Here is an 18,896-nt window from a genome sequence, read left to right as displayed (position 1 = left end):
GCCAACCGAGCTTTGGCCTAGAATTCTTCAAAACAAAAAAAAAAGCAATAATAACCAACTCAAGGTTATAATTCTTTGGTGTTCCAAAACCACCTGCCCCTTTTTCATATATCACTTCCAAATATATTGCATAAGTTTACTCTACAAATCGTACATTCTTCCAAGAGTTCAATGTCATTCACACTCTAGTAACTAACTTTTCATCAGTTTTGATGCCATGAAAATGGAGTGATATGTAGAATCAAGTGTTTATCCATAGGAAAAGGTTCAGTGCTCACGATTCTGATTCCTTTTTTTTGTTTCACAAACTGAACCCAAACATATCCATCGTTCCCTTTTGGTTCCTAAATAAGATTTAAGGGATGAAATGGATGAAATTGTGCCAAATCGTAATCAAACGCCTCCGAGGCAGGGATAGGTTTACACGTGATTTTATTTATTTCAAGACGACGCTTTTTTACTAAGTTTGTTTAGGGTTTCTTTCGTTACTTGTAACTATAAAAGGAGGCACAATATGTATTCCTACAGCTGTGTATAATGATGTTTATGTATATGCATCTCAATTATAATAAATGTATATAATTTCGTATTACTTTTCATGTTCTTTGTTGTTGTTGTTGCTGCTATTATGTTATGATGTTCTACTTCCTAAATCTAGTTTTTTTCCTGTCATAAATTTATCCACTTGATTGTTTACACTACTATCGTTAAAATACTACACAATCGAATGGTTTACGATATCACTACCATTTTTGGGTTTTGCGATTAGTTGCAATCGACTTCGACTACCGTTGGAACTGTTTTTCACTACGATTTAATTTATTTTGTTACGTTGTGGATGCTCACCGTGTAAATCAATCTAGTCAATTTGCTGAGGTTTGTATAGGTAGTATTAACCAGGTAGAAGTGTTGGGCCGCCTGATCTCCCCATGGTCACGATTTTCTAACGTAAAAGGACAACGGAAATCGGGCGAACACTACGATTTCTAGTTTTTCTTTTAATTTTTTTGATTTTGTACGGCTTGTACGTTTCTGACGGATTGTGACGATCTGTAACGATGTTAACTTGAACTGCAGCTCACATCTACCTAGGACTACGCCACAATGGTAAGGAACATTTTAGCATGCAAAGCAAGGAAGGATCGTTCGTATGAGCTTTTGATTTGATGGTTTGACGGAAAAAAGAGGTTGTTCTAGAGGCCCACAGCCTATCGAGCTACAATTGTTTTGATAAGCGGCGAAGCCCAATGTGAAGGACAAATACAAATATAGAAAAATAAACGAAATGCACTTCTACCATCGGCTAGGAACTCTATTGGCAAAACTGAAACTATCCTTCTCTAGGGACTAACATACATACATACATACATACATACATACATACGCACTCGCTTAGCCCCACAGACATAAACACACGGAAAAACACAACAACGCATGCCTAGCAGGAATAGTAACGATACACGCCAATGCGTTTGTGCTTTTATTGGTTAACTGCACCTTGGGTTAGCCATAGGCATGTTTTGTCACTATTCTCTGTAAAGAGACGAGCATGACTTGGTACCTGTTGGTGGTATTTATTTGTCTTCACCCTGCCATCCAGGGAACCGTTTCCAAAACGGAAACATCCTAGAATAACCAATGATCTTTATCAGGAAACAACAATGTGCAACATTTGCAATATAACATGCTGACCTTGGGCAACGTACAAAACAAATATGTATATGATAACAAACATGGAGCAAATGGAAGAGAAAAGGGCGTGGGATTCTATGGGGTATCCACTTGGCCGGAGAGATGGAATGTGTATTTATAGAACGCAGTGTAAAAGATCCTCCAAGACGTGTACTTTACGCCAATCGCGCCCTTGTCGGCTCTTCATTACAATTTCGAACAAATAAACAAAATCTTGTCCATATTTTATCATCTTTCAATGAGCTCCCAAAAACTTCCAAATAGATTTTCTGGGTACGAATAAAAGTAACAAACACAAGCGATCTTTCTATTCAATTCCCAAACTTTTCGTATTTTTGCCTAATTAAATCAAGTTATAAAATATAATAAGTCGTCTTTGGCTTTACGCCGAAAAATCGCTAATTTAATACTACTAATGCCCTTCACCACCATGCCTTCTAGTACTTCCGCCCCGGGTTCAGCACCTTGCAGAAGTGAGGCATCGTTACGCGACAATCGACCTGCACCGCGCCGGCAGTGTTCGCCGGGGGTCTGGTCGATCGCGTGGGTCATTGCGTCTGCTGCTCCGGTTCGCGCACGTAATCCTGATGTCGCCGGACGACATCGGCCACGATCGGCTCCTCGATCTCGAGCCCCGTCAGGGCCTGTTCTTTCGTCAGCAGGATCTCGTAGTTACTGCTCGGCGTCACGAACACGACTCGGGTCTTGCGCGTCTGCAGGATGTTCGCGATGACCAGCTTGTGCTTGTACTTGTTGAGGCTCTCGCGCGATTTAGCGATCAGAAGCGCCTCGTCCGTTTCCAGCTTGAACGAGACGACGTACGCGTGCGGAACCCAGAGGCTAGCGAGCGGGGCCAACATCTTCGGGACGAGCTGGAGCGAAATCGTGGGAGCGCCATGTCCCGACTGGATCTTGTGCGTAGGCATCTCGTCCTGCGGCACGTAAAAGTCGGACACGGCTGCCGCCAAAAACAGGACCGCATTCCGCTCGAACGGGGCTAACGATTCGCAAGCCGCCCGTAGCAGCCACATGTAGTCGACCACGCTGGTGAATGTGATGTACAGCATACGATGCGTCTCTTGGGCATTTTTGTACTTGTCCAGCACCGGTGCCAGCACATCGACCGAGTCCGGTTTCACTAATGCGAGGAAGATTAATATAAGGTATGAATTATTGGACCTGCCACAGTTTAAAATGTAACTGACACAAGGTTTTTTTGGCCATTTGTTAAAATTGTAAAAGAAAAGCTAGACAATATTTGCTTCGAAAGTAACATTGTTCCGGAAGCAACTAAAACCATGAGCCATTGGTACGTTTTTCTTTCGTGAAATATGAAACTGTTCAACATAAAAAAAGAAAAGGCACGAAGGATGTCCATTCCTTATTCCCGATAACAACCACTATCTGCACCCATCCACAACAGCGTAGCATCAGCAGGAAGCCCTAACACAACCTTGTCGTTTATCAGAGGCCGCATCGAACCGTCGGCAGAGCACGGTGATGGAATAACTTGGAATGGAAAATTATTCAAAAGAAAAAAAGGGCGCATCGGGAAGCGAAACAAGTGCAATATGCAGGAACACAGCAAAATTGACGGTAATCATATTACACGGTAAGTTACGGTGCGGGTTTGTTAGTTGCTCTACTAGGTCAAAATAACAATGCATCAACCCTGGTGTAAGGTGGGCCGCAACTTGCGCCTTTAACGTTACAACAACAGCGTACTCAAACCTTTTGAAAGCACTTTTACAATTGTAAGTAAACTTCCAAGGAAGAAACCTGTGTTATGTTCCTAAATAATCATCGCTCAAATTTGAGAAAATGCGTTTTTACTATTAGTAACACTCTTTGAAAATATGTTCCTTAACTTTCATTTTACTTAGAAAACATTCATGGTCTGAAAGTTGCTGAAGGTTCATACTGAATGAACTGCACTAGAGGTTTTGGAATATTTCATGAATGGCCTCACATTTTGACCGGATTTTAAACATTTTGACTGCATGTAATTATCTTTTAGGAAACACCCATAAACGTCGATAACATAAAAAAGAGAACACATATTTTGAAGCTGCCAAGAACTTACCGGTAATTGTGGTGCTCATGCCCTCCTCGTGCAATTCGAGCATGTCGAGCAGCTGTTGGCCGGTGAAGTGGCGCGAGAACGGCTCCAGCGATTTGGTGCGATGCATGAATATGACGGCATACCCATGCTCGAGGAAGTACTCGGCCGAAGCGGATCCGCGGTTGCCGGCGCTGAAGTTATCCACGAACCGGACCGTGTTGTGCTCCAGCGGAACGGTCGTGCCACCGGACTGGATTGCAGGAAAGAACCGGAGAAAGAAGGAAATGAAATCATTAAATAAGGTGGGTTGGCAAGGGTAAAAAGGTGTACCCTCCTAACAACGTGAAAACCGCACTTAGGAGTCATTCTTTTCTCCGCATTACCCAGAGAATGCTTTAAAAAAAACACAAGGAGAATGTTTCTACATGAAATTGGCAAAAGGTTGTGGTTAACATTCTACTGAATATTTAAACGAAATTATAGATCGTAATGAAGGACCCATGTTCGTTTGTTTTCTTATTTTCGCAGGATATAAACTTTCTCTCAAACTAAGAAGTATGTTCGCAAATTTCCTTCTATGAAAGTGTAAGCTAAAAGGCCTATGTTGATTTAATTTCACAACTATGTGGCATCATTACCATCCATATGCTACAACAAACTTTACCTTATGTATGTTCTCCTTTAAATACGTGTATTTGTACGTGTTGTTAAGCTACATTTGCTATTTACAATTAACTGAATGATGTAAAGTAATGTCAAACAAGTTGTACGGCAATAGACAATGTTAATGTATTTTCTAATCGGATCTTTTCGATTAGAAAAGCCGCGAATTTGACCTAAGGTTTAAGGGATAAGATAGATATGAAAGAGTATCCCAAATTTATTTATTTATTTATTTAAACTAGTCTTAATCCCTTTCAATCTCTCTCGTTGTTTGGTATGCTTTGTACATTTTTTCCATACTGCGATTACGAATATACGATCAGGTCGATAAATAACAGAAAGAAAATGAAACTGAATGAAACGAAATTGAAAACTAAAATCCCTAAGAAAAACTTTAATTTTCAGATGACTTTTGACTACTTCTACCTACAAACGATCAGTGTCACATGTTTCCCAGTGTAGGTCAGTGGTATTTCTCGCACAAAGCGAGAGTTCAAAATAAATTATATGATCCATAAATCGCACATTCCGCTCGACTAAAGAAAGACTGACCACGGTCGATCGATTTCGCACAGCAATGCATCATACGGCTCATAAATTTGATTTCCCATCAATATTTTCCGTCCATAGCCTCACTCTCTCTTTCTCTCTCGCTCTCTCTTGGTTCGTCCTTTTTCAATCAAGTAATTGCACACGGACATCCAAAACGACACGAAATCGAAGATCTTTCATCCCGGATTATCCACCATGCTCTAGCTTCCTAATCACGTGTAGGTTCTACAAATCCCAAAACGACCCGGGGGTGGTGATTCCGTTCCATGCCGGCCGAAAGCCATCCTCATACTATTCCATTTTAGTTTCTACACACTGCCGTATAAACCGATAAAATCGTTTACTCATCCCTCGGGGACCGTGTAGTTCGGAAGGATGGAATCTTTCTTTTGCCAATCGCAAATTGGTGGTTCGGGGCAGAGGAACGGGGGGTACGGGGATGTGTCAAGCAAATCATGGCAGATTAACGAGCACGTAAGGGAAACACGTCGCTGCCTTAAAGGTGATCCCCGGAAGGACTCGGCCAACCCCAAGGTCACTGTAATGGATCGGACGTAATCGGATGAGTGATAAAGGCAGGGGGAGGCAAGGTTGATGGCACGGGATGCAAACAAACATATCGAGCCTCCATACGAGCTGAGCATTCTGCCCCAGAGGTGGCAGCTATTTTTAGACGGATCCAAAAATTTACGACCAACGCATTTGTGACTGGGATTTACCTTCGGGCAGAAATATTGGTGGTTTCATCTTCAGCTTTCGCATCAGGCAAAACACATACTTTTTTGTTTCTTTTAAGGTGTGACGCTATCTTGTCGACGATGAAACAAACAATCGTTTAAGCACGATTCAAGCTATCAAGAAAAAAAAATTATGAACACTGAATTCGAATTAAGTTTGGACAAAATAGCAAATGAAATATTCAAATACATTTCATGAAAATGGATCAGTTTTTCATCCCATCAATTGACTATAAATGATATATTACACATTACCAACAACAAATGAAAGGGAATTTTACTTACATTATACAAATATCAAATATTAAAAATTATGTAAAAAATTTACAACTGGAATAATCTATTGTTGCATATAGAAATAAATTAAGGTACGATTTTTCCAACACGCGGTTCTATGAACCACGGGAACCTTACCAAGAACAAAATAGAGCATCCTAAAGTTAAACAAAGGGCAACCGATGGAATTGGTATCAGGGGGATGTTTTCATAAGACGAAAAACACGGAATTATTTTACCAGCTCAACCCGGGAGAAACCAACAAGAAACAGAAGACCGAATCCCGCCGTTGCCGGCAAAAAGGATAACGAGTAAGGTTTGGAAAAAAGTTGGCTGAGAAAACAATTTCTCCTGTTCACACCAAATCAGTGTCCCAACAGTAAAGTAGTTTTGGCTGAGGAAACGAGATGGTACACTGCGGAATGTCCCATTTGCGAGTCAAATTAAGTAGTGGGAGCAAAAAGAACGAACATTCACAACCAAATGTGTTCGTTATCTTAACCCTAGCAATGGGAACGTTGAGAGTTGCACAACATCTTTCAGTGTGCCCCAAGAAAAAGCACAAAGTAAGGAACTTGGTCTGAAATATTATGTCTCTGACTCGGTGCCTGCCGGTTTGTGTTTTACCTCTAGACGGTGATTGTCGAAGCACGGAAAAGGGTTTCGCACCGGGTCCCACGTCCCATTCGTTCGTGGACGCATAACAGCCATGACCTAACAAAATGCCATAAATTGGAACCTTCGGTTAGCATGTTTCTCGTTCGGAAAATCGTTCAGGAACTCTGGATAAGTTTTAGGTACGCACACGTACACAGTTTTATTACCGAACGCCATCGACAGGTGGATACATATTGGATGCAATCGACAGTTGTAAAAGTGTCCTTTTGTCACCGAACGGCTAAACCCAAAGGAAAGGACCACGAAAGGAGAGTACACGACCTTTATCACCTTTTCTATCGTCTTACGTCCGACAAGCCCACCACTGGACCGGGGAATCTTGCACCGATTACGTGTCGTTTATGGTCCTATAGAATCGGCGAGGCCAGCCGCCATCGGCTGGGCTAAAACAGGGAGGTGTTTATGTTTTATTCATAAAAATTCCACCCACACAAATCGAATGAACGCAATCTAATTTCGGCTCCACCAAAGGCAACCGCAAAGCTACGCCCTTCTTAGGCGATAATGATCCTGCATTCCATGGGCATATCGATGGACTGCAACGCGCCACAATCGGCCAACAATCAACGTCCAGATAGAATGAATGTTTAGAATCAAAACATTCGCCTGTTTCATCGGAGCAGCATGAAGAGGAACATGCATTCCATAGTTTTCTTTTTTATACTAGTCGCCGACCATCACCATCACGCGACAGGCCATTAAATGCCTAAAAAGGGTTGTTCAGAAAAAAAAACCCAATGCCCCGTCCATGTACTTAATGCTAATAATCCGATTCCGTGCATTCCGTGAAGGAATTCCTTCGGATCGCATCGAATGTTCACGTCACCACCTGTTGAAGGATAGATTAATACAACAAGGGAGAGAAAAGAGCAGGCAGAAGAACTCGTATTCGCTCAGCAACGGAAAACTTCATTTGTGGCCGACCAATTCGCTTACATTCGAGTGTCCTTTCTCATACCCAACCGGGAAAGAGTAAAACATTCAAATGACATTTTAATAGACTGCCGGGCTCATGAATAACCCAGTAACACCTAATGCCGAACACAACGGAAAAAACGTTAATGCAATCAGGATTCTAGCACATTTTAATGCTATTTTGATGTAATCTTGTTTCTACTGTACTGTATTGAGCAGACGAAGTTTGACTGCCAATATGCATTCGAATCTGCATCGTTCTGGATCTCTGTTAAAGGCATGCTTAACTCGGTCCATTCAGGCGCTGTAAAAGAAGCCATAACTGTACTCGTCCATTTCGATTCCTTTCTTAGCATAACTTACCTGCTCACAAACTACATTTAAAAATGGACAAATGCAACAGTGTAAAACCACAATTACCGTAACAAGAACGATGTGACTCTTGAGCTTGTAGTGACGGTCGCAGAATTCCTTCAGCAGGGATCGATTATCCTCGAAGCAGTTCGGAGGCAGATGGGTGGCGTAGAAGTCCTCCCAGTGCGACGTCATGGTTCGCAGGCACACGGCAGGATCTTTTGCTAATCGTGTGTCTTTTCCTCTGCCGATGTCAAAAGCGAAACTTTCTCACACACCCCACTTTTCCGATGAGCAGGGAAATAACACTGCTAGGACAACGTTTACATCCGTCTCAGGACCTCTCTATTCAGGAACAACGGTTGCGATATGATAATGATGCGGGGTCGATTTTCTTTTGTTTTGCAAAAACAATTTTGGTACGACTTAGGAGCTGAGTACCGTTGATGAGATTGATTTCACGGATATGATTCAGATGCGGCACGACTTCAATCTTATAAATATCAAATCCGTCGTTTCGAGAGTACACTTTTTCCGATAGTACGAAAAGAAAACTTTCAATAGCACATACTGCACTCGGCACTTAGCCAGCTTGCTTCTTTCACTGCCAGTCGCGGAGTACGTAGCCTTAACCACTTATAAAAACAAGTAAGGTACAAATTTTGTACCGCAAACACCGCGCCTCTAATTGCGAAAGAGGTTGGGAGGATTTCCTGTATGATTTGGCTGCAATTTCACCTACGAACTTCACGTACATGCAATCCGACTACGGCACGGATATGTTGAGAAATGACCGTACACTTCTGTGGCCGATCTGTTCACTGACAATCTAACTGCATACCAACGTGAGTTGATATGTCAGGTGTGATCTTGCATGGCCTTTTTGACAAACCGCCTTTGACACATAGGATTTTAAAAAAATAATGTCAATGAAGTATGCAGCCGTTTACTAGAAAATAAAACTATGGTAGGGAAAATGAAAAAAATGTTAGCGAAAAAATTGTATGAACATCCATCATTAAATAAAAGGGTGACGGCACGTGACAAAAACATACTATTATACTGTAAAGTTTAAATATACAGAACTTTTAAATGTACTTTATTGTTCAAGTAAATGTTGTTGATTTGAAGAATTGATATTCGTCTTCGGTTCACAAATGCTGCGTGACCTTTTTGCTGCACTCATATAAGCTATTATTGCCGATATTGTGCTTGCCAAATTCCTATTCAAAACTTGTGATATCTGATACTATTTGTCGTTCACTTCTGGTAAGCGATGCAATATTATGGTGCATTACTGCAATCCGGATCTCCTGTGTAGGAGTAGTAGTAAAAAGGTTTTAGAGAGGCTTTGAGCCGGGTGGCCTCTTTCACCTCTAATTAATCCTGTGTAGGAAATCGTTGCTTTTTAGTAGTAAAAAGAATAAATAAATACACAAGTTAACGGTATATCATGACCGTTGAAGATAATGATAGGTGGCTACAAAAAGAGTAAAGGAGTTCTACTCGATCCGAATATGCAATCATTAAACAAAAATTGGAATACACCAACAAAACACGTAACATATTTAACTGCATTAATAATGTGCATCAAATGAGCTTGATCATTACTACCTTAATACATGCAAGGCTTATTACTTGCGCCTCAAGCATTGAAATAGTTCAGTCCCTTTTATCACTTGTGTTCTACTTGCATTTATTTTCTCCGTATCATTGTGAACGTATGATTACACACACTTTCTATTAAGTTCTATCAATGAGTGTTTTATTTTACACTGACGCAATCTTAACTTCATTTATGATTTCTCTCCTCGAGAGGTTCGCGCGCAGCAACAACATCAGCTCATTGTTCCAACAGCTCAACGATGGAAGCACTGTATTGCTTGTTTCTCTATTAGCTTCTTCTGCAATGTCCTGCTCCTCTTAGTGACGATCGACGGTTGGTGCCCGGAGTGCCGATTGGGTTTTTATACACCCTCAAAGTCATGTTGTAGCGGCGGATATTTGTTGTATCATCCACATGTGCGGCAGTGTTCTTCTAAACCACGTATTACCGGAGGTTTTATTAAGATTTATTTCATAATGAAGGATGTCCTTTAGAAGGCGCTAAATTAATAACTCATTTACTCCACTTAAACAATTTCTCCTTGAACAGACATGTTCGTAAATCTATGAATGAAGAGACGGTTGATAGGTTCACTCGATCCTGGTCTTACGGCTGCTTTCATTTGTAATAACAACTTTTATTTTAATACAAGCTCAACAACAAACAATGTACTCATCCACGTTTGGGAAGGTTTGCCGTACATCAATCAAGCAGTAAAGAGTGCATTGGACCTCCTACCAGCTAAGGAAACACATTTCACTCGTGTTTGAACATCCAAAATTGTTTTAAAACAATTGACACGTATGACACGTATGAAGAAAAAATCGATGATTCTAGGTAGGATCCAAAAAAAAGCATGATGTAGGACATTTCCCATAAGAGCTTTAAAGAATTATTGTGGTTCGAAGCATTCAATAAAAACCTATCAAAAACGGAGCCATTTTCAACATTTCACCTCCTGTAAGTCGCCGTATTCGTTCTCTTTACAAACATTAAACGTTTTATGTTATTTTTAGAGAAGGTTATGGTTCAAAAATGTATCCCCACACAAGCTTTAAGAAGTTTGCCCAAATTGCAAATTTCATTTTTTTACCACACCAGGATGAGAAAAAAGCATCGTACATCGTTCGTCGTTTGGCTTAAATTACGAAGAAGATTTGCTTATCAAATCTTAGTATGCCATTTGTTTACACACGCTTTCGGTTAACAAATTACAGTTCGAATTTGTCCGGTGAGTAGCATAGCACCCCGAATATTACTTGTCTGCATTGTGCACCTATTTTCGTTTTGTTTTTGTTTTTCAAACATCTCCCACACACATGCTCCTGCCCCATGCTTTCTGACTGTACAGTTCTTCACCACGTGCTGTTACTTAACAATTAGACATTGTCGCCATAGTCTCGGTCACCAACGTTCAAACGATCCGGTGCAGCCGTCACAGAGAATCCCAGGATTCGGTTGTCGAGCTTAGTCATCTTGTTTTTCTTCACTTTCTTACCTTTGCCCTTTGGAAAGAGAAATGAAAAATTAAGAACAAAACATTCGTGAAATACACAGCCGCGTTCGTTAGTCGTTCCATTGGAACAGATTCTATGGGATATATGGGATTTAGAACTATCTACTGATTTTCAAATGCTTTTTTTCTTTAAAAATGGATCTCTTTTTAATTTTAAACTATCAATATCCTGTGTAGAAGTAATGAGTGGAGAGAAAAAAAGAACAAATTTTCCTATTCATTACCTTACCTTGATTTCTTGGAAATCATTTGATGATGGATTGATAGCCGGTGCTGGTTTACACATGTCATCGATGTGGGCATTCTTTTGGCGCTGCTGATTTTTGTACTTCGAGCGTCTTTCAAGGAATTGCTTCGCAAATTCCGAACTCTCCTTATTTTCTCCTGCAATAAGACGAAGAAGTCAGCATCGGAGCAAACATCTTTTTCAACTATCAACGCAAAGTGCGATAGGTGCTTATGGAACTGACCTAAGTATACACGGATGTAATCCTTAACCTCAAACGGCGATTCAATGTCCTGCAGGAACCCAACGAACGTTGGAACTGAAAGAAGGAAGCAACAAACAAAATGAATACATCATTTTGACTACGAACGAGGGATTTTGAAACAATACTTACTATCGACTTCGCTGTTCAATGAACTGAGGGCTCGGGTGCACCAGCTGGTAAATTCGTTGGTTTGCTCGTTCATATTCTTCCTATCACCACCGCCGGCAGCTGTACCGTTCTTGCCACCAGCAGCTCCAGCGCTCTTACTAGCATTCGACGACGAGCTACCCTTTCCACCCGCTACGCCAGCCGCAGATTGCTGCTGCTTTTGTTGTTTCGCCGCGTTCACCGTCGACGATCCGCTAGTAGAAATGCTTCCCATCGTTTTGCTCTTGCTCAGGAGCTGCTGTTGCTGCTGTTGCTGCTGTTGCTGCTGCTGTTGCTGTTTGCCACCGGAAGCCACCGAGTTTGCCATGGATGGCTGCTGCTTGCGTGCAGACTTGGCGACAGCCGCAGCTAGTGTGGGTTGCGTCGGTTCCTCCCAGAAGCCGCCGGAACTCACACTGTTGCTGATTCCACCAGCACCGGAAGCACCGGATGGGTTTCCCGGTTCGCCGTTGTCACCACCCCATCCCTTGGTTGAGTTGAAGTACAAACTGCTGCCACCACGCATCTGCCAGACGGCTGCACCACCACCAGTACTACCAACTCCTCCAGGCCCACCACCAACTCCTCCTCCCAGCAGGACACTGGCTGGAAGTGGTTCATCCTTCTTCACACCTTTTCGTTGGGCTGCGATCGCGGCCACAGTCAATCCGCCGGATGGTGCTGTACCAGCGTTCTTCTCCCGAGCACGCTCTTCCGCTTGAATTTCCAGCAACGATTTTACATTGGCCGGCTTCAGGTTCTGAGCGTTCCACTTCAGCTTACCATCGATTTGCGACTGCATCTCGAGGATCTGCTGCTGCTCCTGCTGCTCGCGAATGTTTTGCTCACGTCGAGCCATCAGTGCACGCTGTTCGCGCTCTTCTTTTTCAATTTCTTCCAAGCTCAGTCCACTGTTGGCTATCTCCGCCACTGCCCCGGACCACGGCGCCGGCACTGCCTTACGCTGCTGCTGCTGCGGCGAGTGCTGTTGCTGCTGCTGCTGCTGTTGTTGTTGCTCTTGTATCTTCAAGCAGCTTTGGCGCTGCAGTTCTAGCAGTTTTGCCTTCTTCTGGGCTTCCTGCTCTTCCTGATTTTTCTTCTCCTCGGCCATCTTACGCTTTTGCTCTTCCTGTTGCTGTTTCTTCATTTCTTTCTGACGCTTCTTCTCCTCCATCTCATTCTTTACTCGTATGAAATCGCTCTCGTCGTCATTCACTGCTTGGCCGTTGCTGGAACTGCTACTGCTACTATTCCCACCAGCTACAGCGTTTTTTTGCGGTTTCTTTAGCTTTTGATTCTGTTGCGTCACGTTTGCGGATGGTTTATCATCAACATCCACGTGGTTGCTGTTGGTGACTTGCTGCTTGTTGGTTTGCTTTTTGGCACCACCAGACGACAATTGTTGTTGTTGCTGAACGGAGTTATCATTCACAACGCCACTCTCCTTTTTGTGAGCTTCTTTTACCGTCTTTTGGTTAAACTGCTGCTGCTGTTGCTGCTGCTCTTGCAACTGTTGTATCTGCTGTTGCTGTTGCAGTTGCTGCAACTGTTGCTCTTGTAGATGCTGAGGAGGCGCGGTCGCCTGTTGCTGCTGTTGTTGATGTTGATGCTTTTGTTGTTGCCCCAGCACACCGTCCTGGTGGTGCTGCTGTTGATGCTGCTGTTGCTGTTGCATTTGCTGCTGCAACAACTGCTGTTGCTGTTGCAAATGCTCCTTTTCCATTTGTTGCTGCTTTTCCACCTGTTGATGGTGCTTAAAGAGGGAGACAACGGAAGGGGCCTGCGGTTCATTTGTGGGTGCACCCAACAAGTGTGGATGATGTCCGGCGCCAGCAACAGGCTGTAAATGCTGCTGCTGCTGCTGCTGTTGTTGCTGCTGTTGTTGTTGCTGTTGTTGTTGTTGCTGGTGTTGTTGTTGCTGTTGTTGCTGCTGCTGCTGTTGTTGTTGTTGCATGAGTGAAGCAAAAGAGGCACTCGTCGGTGGTGGTGGTAGTTCACCCCAAGCGGGTCCTCTAGGCACCATGCCGGGCTGCGGTTGCGGTTGTTGTTGGTCTTGCTGCTGCTGTTGCTGGATGCCACCCTGGGTTGCTTGCATCCATGGTGTTCCCATCAGTTCTGCGGCCGATTTGGCCGGTTGTTGCTGCTGGTGTGGGAGTGGGAGCTGCTGCGGGGGTTGGTTTTTGTGCAGCGACAAATGCATAAATAGTGACTGTATCGGATCATCACCTCCGCCGCCTGGTTTGCCGGGAGGTTGTTGCGATTGCTGCTGTTGCGGCTGTTGGACCGACGGTGGCTGCGGTTGCCCTTGTGGAGGACCTTGGGATCCGGGACCAGCAGCACCGGTTCTTCCCAGCATTCCTGCGCGTGGCATCGCCAGATTATTTCCGCTCAGCGGGCCAAGGTGCTGCAGGGCAGACAGTTGATTGTAGTTGAGACCATGCATCATCTGAGCCAGATCATGTCCTGCCGCAGCGCCTGGACCAGCCGGATCAACGTTCATATTACCTATGGGGGGAGGGATAAAGAAACAAAATAAAAGTGATTAATACAACGAACGTCCTAAATCATCTTACTAACACTTGTGACCAAATGAAAACGGTAATCTGACACAGATTTGTATTAAGAGCCGTGATTATCTGTGGAATTTGATGATCGGGGATCCCGAACACTCCGGACGTTCTACTGTATTTGTACTTTATGTTATGCTTCAAGGGCACATATTTTCCACAGATGAATGAATTTGTGTAAATTGAACGTCAAATATTCAACCGGAAATATCACACAGGAGCCACAAAAAAATGGAAGTAGTCTTTGAAATTTTGCGGGGGTCTGCGACAGCCGAGCGGTTAGGCCGGTAAGACAATTGTCCCACGAGTGCCGACGTGCTCCCTCAACGGCGTGGGTTCAAATCGCACCCGAGACCTTGTCCGCCCCTGTGTACGACGAGAGGACTGATTATCCACGCACCCAAGGTGAAAAAGTCTAATAAGGCCTTAATGGGCAGACATGACACCGAAGACGGTCGTTACGCCATAAAAGAAAGTCTTTGAATATGTTAAATGAAATAAACATTTGACCAACGAAATAACTGCTTTCGTGTTTAATCTCCTCTGTATTCTGTAACATCTTTTAGCTGACTTACCTAGCATAGGTCTTGCGCCGGGTACCTGTGGAGACTGACCAAACTCCGGCAAGTGTAATTTCAAAAACTGTTGCTGATGTTGCTGGGGTGGTTGGCCCTGCTGATGTTGCTGTTGCATTTCCCGAAGCTTTAGATTGACTAGTGTATCCTGACTGTCGACGGGGGCACCGCCGAAAATACTGGACCCCGGTTGCTGCTGGTGCTGGCCACCTGCTCCCGGTGCTGTCACTCCACCAGCCAGTGAGGAGGGAGACATCATACCCACCATTCCATCGGCAGTGATCAGCTGACTCATCCGCTGTGAGACAACGTGATTCTGCTGCTCCGGCGTAAGTAAATGCCAGCCCTCAGTGCTTTGAAGTTTCTGCAACAGAAGATTCTGCTGGCGCATGTAGTGCAGCGCTGGCGATGGAACGTTTGGCCCGCCGCCAGCTTGTGCAGCTGCTGTTCCAGCTCCTCCTCCTCCTCCACCACCTCTTGCCTGACCGGGGAGCAAAGGTTGTTGTTGTTGCAGTAGGTTTTGATTCGAATGCGAACCACCTCCGCCTCCTTGACCAGCGGGATCTCGTTGTTGTTGGTTTGGTGAAGGCAAAACGACTCCCCCGCTACCTGGTGCTCCTCCACCGCCACCACCACTACCACCACCGACCTTTCCAGATTGTCCTTGCGCAGAAGAGTTTGGTTGGGGTGGTTGTTGCTGCTGTTGAGGCGAATGTTTTGCAGGTCCACCGGCGGCCACGTTCGTTTTGATCGGTGGTATGGTGATCGAGTTAAGGAACGGAATGGCCCCTCCGCAGATGGCAACGAGCGTACCGAGGGTGGTGTAAACTTCATCGCAGCCTCGCCGCACCGAGAGCGAATCGTCGAAATACCCCGCGCGGTACCATTCGGTCATTTCCGGGGCCGGAAATGGGCCTTGCACCTTACCCTGCGGATCACGGTAGAACCAAACGTCCACCCCAAGCGCCTGGCTCCCCGGACCACCGAGGAGGTGATGCAGTTGTGACATGGGGTTAACTCCAGCCACACCCGTCGCAGCCACCCGATTCACCGCGACGGCATCCGGTAGTAGCATTGGGTTGACGCGCGACATATTTCCACCGTTACCAAAAAGCTGCTGCATCGGAGCCTGTAGAGTCTTCGGGTGGACCATGTTCAGGGGTAGGCCGCCGGCCCCACCTCCCATCGAGCCAGCGGATGACGGTCCACCACCTCCTCCAGCAGAAATGCCAAACATTGGCGACTTATCGGGCATACCGGGCCCGGCCATACCACCGCCGCGTGCTGCGATGGACGATATGACCGACGGGTCGGCAGTATCCGGGGGCAAAAATTCATCATCCAGTATCAGCTGCGCCACCATATCGTCCGCAACTTCTTGCATTCGATCGATGCTCGTAATGGAGGGCGATTTCTTCGGCTCTTGGCTCATATCGCGCTGCGATAGATTGGGTTTCGAATCGCTTTCGGCACTATTTTCTCTTAACCCGACACCAGTTGCGGCTCCCTTCGCGGTTGCCTCACCACCCAATCCATCAGTGCTGTTGTTGTTGTTGTTTTTCTGCCACGCCGGAGAGCTGTTCCGAGGGTCGGAATCGGCTCCTGCTGCACCGGCAATAGCAGCCGACGAAGACGACGTTGCGCCAACTCCGAAAGACGACGATACGGAAGATTCGATCGATTCGCGCGAAGACGAAAGACCTTTTCCAGTACCACCCGCCGACTCTTGCGGTTTCGTGTTTTTTTCACTGGAGCGCATCTCCATCCCCGAGTTGTCCACTTTTTCTTGCTGTTGCGCCGAAGGAGAGCAGCTCGGATCGTCAATTCCGCGCGCGTTCCTATCCTTCGCTACCGTATTGTCACCGACGTGGTTCATCGGATCCATGCCACCTTCCGTTTCCTTTTCATTTGCACCATCATCACGCTGATGCTGCGGGGGCTGTTTCTTCATGGGCGCGTCACCTTCGTTCGTGGAAGCATTCGGTTCTCGCCGGCCGCCCTTCGACGAGCGGTCATCATGCTTTACCTGACCATGCTTACCACCACCAACACCGTTTGACGATTCATCACCACCCTCCAAGCGACCTCCACCTTCACCGTCATTGTCCGAATCGTGAAACGCGCCGGTCGCATCGAAACTTCCCCCGAAATCGGATGGGTTTTCCGTCGCCCATTCGGGTAGCTCGTCGGCGTCCCAGTTCGGGCGGCGCATCATCCCGCCGGTAGATGAAGAATTGAGATCGTTACCACCGAGCCCGCCGGATAGGCGCGATTTATAGGCTGGCACCGACATCATACGCTCGCTGCTACTATTGAGCCCTCGTTCCATTAGCCCATGCGAAGAACTATCCTCGTCGCGCCAGCTCGTGGAGCGAGTCCACTTTTCACGCATGATGCCACTGCTCCCGGTGCTGCCACCGCCGATGCCCCCGCCACTACTTGCCCCCGAACGCCAGTCTCCGATGCCGTTGCTGTTGCTGGTGGTATCGTCGTCCGTGCGGGAACGACGCCAGCTTTCCATACTGCCTCCCGTCGACCGGATTCGCGAACCGTACTCCTTCCGTGGACTGGAGGACGAGCTGTTCCACTCCACATCACCACCGGCTCCACCGCCCAGTATTCCGGGACCGCCAGCAGTGCCGTTACGCTCCAGCCACGGTCGTTCACCCTGCAGAAAAATTGAGTACAATTTGAAAGAAATTAAATTCCATTCTATTCCGTCCGCCTTCCACACTTGTACTTACTCTCCCTACAGCTCTGGATTCGTCGTCGTAGAAAGAGGTCGACCGTTGGTAGCTAGTATAGATTCCTCGGCCACGTCCTCGTCCACGATCAGCCGATCCTCCACGGGCACCACGGCCAGGAATCCCCAGCGAAATACTTCTCGAGGGCCAAGTACGCTACGGAGAAATAAAAATAAAACCAATATTTACAATTCATCCTTTTGTCCATTCAAACCACTGTTTAGTAAAATTAAGTACATATGTATTTTACACATCTTTGTTTCCTCAGTGGTGAACGTATGATGTGTTATGCAAGTCCAAAAGCTCATGCCTTCGGTTTCCAACAAAAATAAACATAGTAAACGTTTAAAACAAGACCGGTTAAAAGGGAGGTCGCAGCATGCCATATAACGAACCAGAAACCGTTGGGATACTTTTGACAGCTAAGTTGATGGAAACCGATCGAATAAGCTGCTAATCCACATGCATTAGGAATTGGAAAAGGGTCATAAACAAAAATGAACTCACTCGTGGATCCGGTTCGGAAGCAAGCTCCTCCTCCGGGCCGGGCGTCAGCGAAAGCGGTGGTTCCGGCTTCTCCACAAATAAGTTCTTGTAGTTCACCAGTAACTCTGGCATCTTAATCGTTTTGATCGCTTCGAACAGGGCGAGCATTTCCTCACGCCCGTATCGAAATTCGGCCAGCGCGTACCGAGTAGTGGTCGTTGTGGTTCCTCCCTCGGTGCCATTGTTGGCCGAACCACCACCACCACCACCAGGGCCCCCAGCGCCACCTCCGTTCGGGCTTGTGGAGAAGGCTCCCGAACCACCACCACCACCACCACTACCAATAGCGTTGGCGCTGGCGCTATGCGACAGATAGTGCGTATGGGTGGCCGACGAAGAGTGCGACGACGGCGGCAACTGCTGCGAGTGGTGATGGTGCGGATGATGATGTAATCCGGCACCCCCGCCACCACCACTGTTGTTCACGATGGAGCTACTATTGCTGTTGCTGAGCGTATGGCTATTGTGACTGTTGCTGCTGTTCTGGTGGCTACCTCCGGCCCCGGTGGTACTACTATCGGATGCCACCTTGCGCAACCAAGCGGGCCCAAAGTTGATCGCGTCACCCATTCTTGCTGCGGTTCCGCTGCTGCTACTGCTGCTGGTGCTGCTCCCGCGGCTGCTGGTATTGCTGCTGGTGGTGCAAAGGTTGGCCCTTGTTTTCGCCGTCTCCGTCAGTTATTTGTTGTAACGATTCGAAACGCGATTCTCGCTGGATTCCGTAGGACGCTTGTTAGCTGCACGTGGGCTGTTGCTTTCCAGAGAACTTGCACGC

The 18,896-nt window shown here is 45.9% G+C and overlaps 2 protein-coding genes across 2 annotated transcripts; both read right to left on the bottom strand.

Moving 5' to 3' along the window:
• Nucleotides 1–1,973: 1,973 nt before the first annotated feature.
• On the bottom strand, nt 1,974–8,225 carry LOC131287075 (phosphopantothenate--cysteine ligase). The gene is made up of 3 exons (XM_058316092.1): nt 7,996–8,225; nt 3,776–4,004; nt 1,974–2,830 (listed from the first exon to the last, which is right to left on the bottom strand). The coding sequence occupies exons 1-3, from the start codon at nt 8,122–8,124 to the stop codon at nt 2,241–2,243; spliced, it is 948 nt and encodes a 315-aa protein (XP_058172075.1). The 5' UTR covers nt 8,125–8,225; the 3' UTR covers nt 1,974–2,240.
• A 2,258-nt stretch (nt 8,226–10,483) lies between these two features.
• On the bottom strand, nt 10,484–18,799 carry LOC131284069 (GIGYF family protein Gyf-like). The gene is made up of 8 exons (XM_058312924.1): nt 18,083–18,799; nt 17,576–17,731; nt 14,832–17,499; nt 13,615–14,194; nt 11,672–13,527; nt 11,522–11,596; nt 11,281–11,435; nt 10,484–11,040 (listed from the first exon to the last, which is right to left on the bottom strand). The coding sequence occupies exons 1-8, from the start codon at nt 18,689–18,691 to the stop codon at nt 10,915–10,917; spliced, it is 6,225 nt and encodes a 2,074-aa protein (XP_058168907.1). The 5' UTR covers nt 18,692–18,799; the 3' UTR covers nt 10,484–10,914.
• Nucleotides 18,800–18,896: the final 97 nt, after the last annotated feature.

The sequence above is a fragment of the Anopheles ziemanni genome, chromosome 3 (genome assembly GCF_943734765.1).
Source record: "Anopheles ziemanni chromosome 3, idAnoZiCoDA_A2_x.2, whole genome shotgun sequence".
NCBI classification, from domain to species: domain Eukaryota; kingdom Metazoa; phylum Arthropoda; class Insecta; order Diptera; family Culicidae; genus Anopheles; species Anopheles ziemanni.
This window is presented reverse-complemented; position numbering and strand designations above follow the sequence as displayed.

Excerpts from the sequence above, each read along its gene's own strand:
- LOC131287075 (XM_058316092.1), bottom strand. The coding sequence starts at position 8,124 with ATGACGTCGCACTGGGAGGACTTCTACGCCACCCATCTGCCTCCGAAC. Across the intron at positions 4,005-7,995 it reads GTCACATCGTTCTTGTTACG|TCCGGTGGCACGACCGTTCC; the intron begins GTAATTGTGGTT and ends CCTGCAATCCAG. Across the intron at positions 2,831-3,775 it reads CATGAGCACCACAATTACCG|TGAAACCGGACTCGGTCGAT; the intron begins GTAAGTTCTTGG and ends TCCTCGCATTAG.
- LOC131284069 (XM_058312924.1), bottom strand. The coding sequence starts at position 18,691 with ATGGGTGACGCGATCAACTTTGGGCCCGCTTGGTTGCGCAAGGTGGCA. Across the intron at positions 17,732-18,082 it reads CTTCCGAACCGGATCCACGA|CGTACTTGGCCCTCGAGAAG; the intron begins GTGAGTTCATTT and ends ATTTCTCCGTAG. Across the intron at positions 11,597-11,671 it reads ATTGAACAGCGAAGTCGATA|TTCCAACGTTCGTTGGGTTC; the intron begins GTAAGTATTGTT and ends TCCTTCTTTCAG.